This window comes from Lupinus angustifolius, chromosome LG13 (genome assembly GCF_001865875.1).
Source record: "Lupinus angustifolius cultivar Tanjil chromosome LG13, LupAngTanjil_v1.0, whole genome shotgun sequence".
Lineage (NCBI taxonomy): Eukaryota > Viridiplantae > Streptophyta > Magnoliopsida > Fabales > Fabaceae > Lupinus > Lupinus angustifolius.
In genome coordinates, this window is record NC_032021.1 from 2,901,034 (window position 1) to 2,904,138 (window position 3,105).

General features: G+C 31.0%; 1 protein-coding gene across 2 annotated transcripts; it reads right to left on the reverse strand.

Moving 5' to 3' along the window:
• LOC109325068 (GDSL esterase/lipase At5g22810-like) lies at positions 209-2,555 on the reverse strand. 2 transcript variants are annotated; one of them, XM_019557210.1, is made up of 2 exons: positions 2,154-2,555; positions 209-600 (listed from the first exon to the last, which is right to left on the reverse strand). In XM_019557210.1, exons 1-2 carry the CDS (start codon positions 2,383-2,385, stop codon positions 560-562), a joined length of 273 nt encoding a protein of 90 aa, XP_019412755.1. In that variant the 5' UTR covers positions 2,386-2,555; the 3' UTR covers positions 209-559. The 2 variants fall into 2 exon arrangements, with proteins under 2 accessions (XP_019412755.1, XP_019412754.1); XM_019557209.1 differs by lacking the exon at positions 209-600 and adding an exon at positions 612-1,659.

Genomic DNA, 3,105 nt, shown 5'->3' on the forward strand with positions numbered 1-3,105 from the left:
GTATTTTATATTTTGAGAATGTTAAGTATGGGTTTTAAATGCCGTTTTTCATCCTTTTTATTCTTTAATTAAATAATGTCTTCACAGCACATGATTACAATTATGTTAACCTAGTAAATAATATTAAATACTATGTTTAATGGGTTATATCCACCGCTCTCATGATAATCATTCCTTATAGTAGCGGTTGCAATTTCCAGTGTGACTAATCATTTTCGGTAATATTGAATACTTTATAAATGGGATTACCAAAAGGATTAAAACAAAAGGAGCTACCTTCATTGTTGAAACAGAAACACGTATCGTCCTGTGTAATTGGACATACCAAGTCTCCTTCACTTCGTAACTTTGCATAAGCCAAGTTCACACACAACATCAACCACAAGTATAGGAAATCCAAAGCTTTTGTTTTGATTATGATGAGGGAAATGCCAGCACCAATCATATCATCCGCCAAATACTTGTTTGCTGCCTCTGGGTTGAAATCCATCCCAAAATACATACTGAGATGCATTAGCACATATTCTCATTGATATCTTGTTGCACAATATAGCTACCTCTAGGAAGCCACTTTCACAACAAGCCTTCCTTCAAAAAATCCTGTAATAATGTGATGTTTGATGTGTGCCACACATATAGGAAATACATTAAGAATCATACTTCATGAGTTATAATAAGATTAGCGGTCTAAGTTTAGCATAATTAGATTTAATACCATTTTCAGAAGTGTTTGTCACAAGGTCACAGAGAGATTGGTAGATGTCTAAGGAGGATTAAATTGAGTAGAGGAAGCATTTTTTGCCAGTCATGAGATATGGTATTCAACTTTACATTGAAGTTAATAGCATCATTGTTGAGCCTTGTCACACATTCATTGCTAAAGCCAAAGAGAGTGATTGAAGCTGGCAAGCAACCCATTGGAGGCAAGGTTGTGACACCAATCCTCCTTGCTCCCAATGCATATAAATTCTGTCACAGTTATGTTTGGAATTGCAAGTAAAAAACAATATCTAGGGAGCTTTATCTAAGTGAGTAATATCTTAACTTAGCCAAGATGTTAAGGTTGTTCAGAAAGCACGCCTGAATGAAATAGGAATAGAATCTCAAAAGATTTATGTAACAGTTCTCAATAAAGTCACTATTTTCAGCACTAATAAGATATATAGCACCAGATACGATTGATGAAGCTTTTGATTGCCCAACTATTTCCACTAATTTGTTCTGGCACTCTTTATAGTATTCTACCTGCTGGTTCAATGGGATTGCATTCTGAACTCATAAAGAAACCCACATCAGGATTTTGATATTATCATATGATCAAGTAACTTTATTATGTTTATATCAAAGTTTTGACAACTCCTCTCAAAAGAGAAGATGATTCATATTTTTTTATTTCCCCCATATCTTTTCTTAGAAAAGAAGTTGTCAATCTTTGATTTAAAAGTCTTTAAAAACATTTTAAATCATGAAAACAGAAATGGTGGATATACCCAAAAAAATATAAGTTTTAGTTTTTAGATGTATTTACATATAGTTTGGGTGTAGAATCATAATAACCAGAACCAGCTGAGGCAAAGTTTGCACCATTCAATAGGTTGCTTCCTTTTTCTTTTAAGCTGAAATAAGGTGGTGGATAAGAAGTAAATCCAAGGGTTTGAGCTGCAGTGAATGAATGAATAAATGAAACAAAGTTCCAAATCTTAGTTGTAGAGAAATACAGAATGTGTGCTAAGGGGAATGAAATATTATTATTTACAAGTATATTTGCAAGTTAATTTTTGGATGAGAATGAAATAAACATTTGAAAGTCATAAAATACAATTATGAGATGACTCTTAAGTTTTTATTTCTTTTACTTTTCATCAAAAACTCAACTCATAAACAGAAAGTTTGTTTCTTCAAATGTAACTAAGAGAAGTGAAATATTTGGTAGTCATGATAAGATTCTGTAAAATTTAACTATAAAATACTCTCAAGTTTTCTATTTCTCTCAAAAGAACAAGGTTAAAACTCAAGATAAGATTCTATATGCGAGTTGGTTTTCTGAGAAAGCGAAAAATAAAAGGAAATACTTGAGAGTCATTTTATGGTTCCAACTTATTTCATTTTCTTTCATTACTCTTAAAAACTTACTGACTACATAAAAAAAGTACCTGTGAAGTCAGTGGCAAGCTTTCCATTGCAGAATCTTCCTGTTGGACTGTGATTCTCAATATCTCTTCCATAAGGAGGGAAGTTTGATTTAACCACAATATATCTATCGTTATTATTACCAACATCAACAACAGAGTCTCCAAATATGAACAAAGCAGGGACTAAAGGTTGTGCATTAGCCACATTAAGCACAACAACCATAAGAAGAAAGCAAGAAATTGAATACCACATACTCTTTTTCAATTCTTATTCAGCTATGAGTGTCTTTTCTCATGCAAACACACAATATGAAAGCAGACTATGAAGATTTTTAAACTTTATAGTGTTGGAAACTGATTATGTCTATTTAGTATTGTGCCTTGAAGCTTAAGCCTATAAGTGGAGTTGGTTTGGCTAGGCAGCAGTTTAGTACATTTTATTAATATTATAGCTTAACTGCATGGCATAAGTCTATATATAGAGTTTGAGAAATGTTACAACTATTTTTGTAGGAGAAAAATAAAAAAGGCATACCATATAAATCTTCATTTCTTCTACAGAAATGTGAAATTCTCAATAGTTATTCAAATAACATGATCGACAGAATATAATATATTATCTAATCATATATCAGAATGTGAAATTGTGATATATTTTAGAGGAATAGGATATGAGTATATCATACGGGTTAATGTTAGAGTATATATGAATAGTTAAGATAATTAGAATTATTCAATTGAGTATAAATTTCAATGATAATATTGTTTCGCTTATGATTTGAAAAATATGGAAAATAATATTTTCTCTCATAACTCGTAAGGATATAATATTATACATTGTGTATTATTCATTTGTTTGTCGATACTTATTGAGGCATTTTGTTAAGACGAGATTAATGATATTGTTAATTTTGGAAGTATTATGTTTAACTATATTAAATGGAAATAAATTGATCCTCAAAATGCTTGTTAT

Bases quoted from the DNA above. Each gene is read 5' to 3' on its own strand.
- LOC109325068 (XM_019557209.1), bottom strand. From the start codon at position 2,385: ATGTGGTATTCAATTTCTTGCTTTCTTCTTATGGTTGTTGTGCTTAAT. The intron at 1,660-2,153 runs GTACTTTTTTTA...CATTCACTGCAG, and splicing joins GCTTGCCACTGACTTCACAG to CTCAAACCCTTGGATTTACT.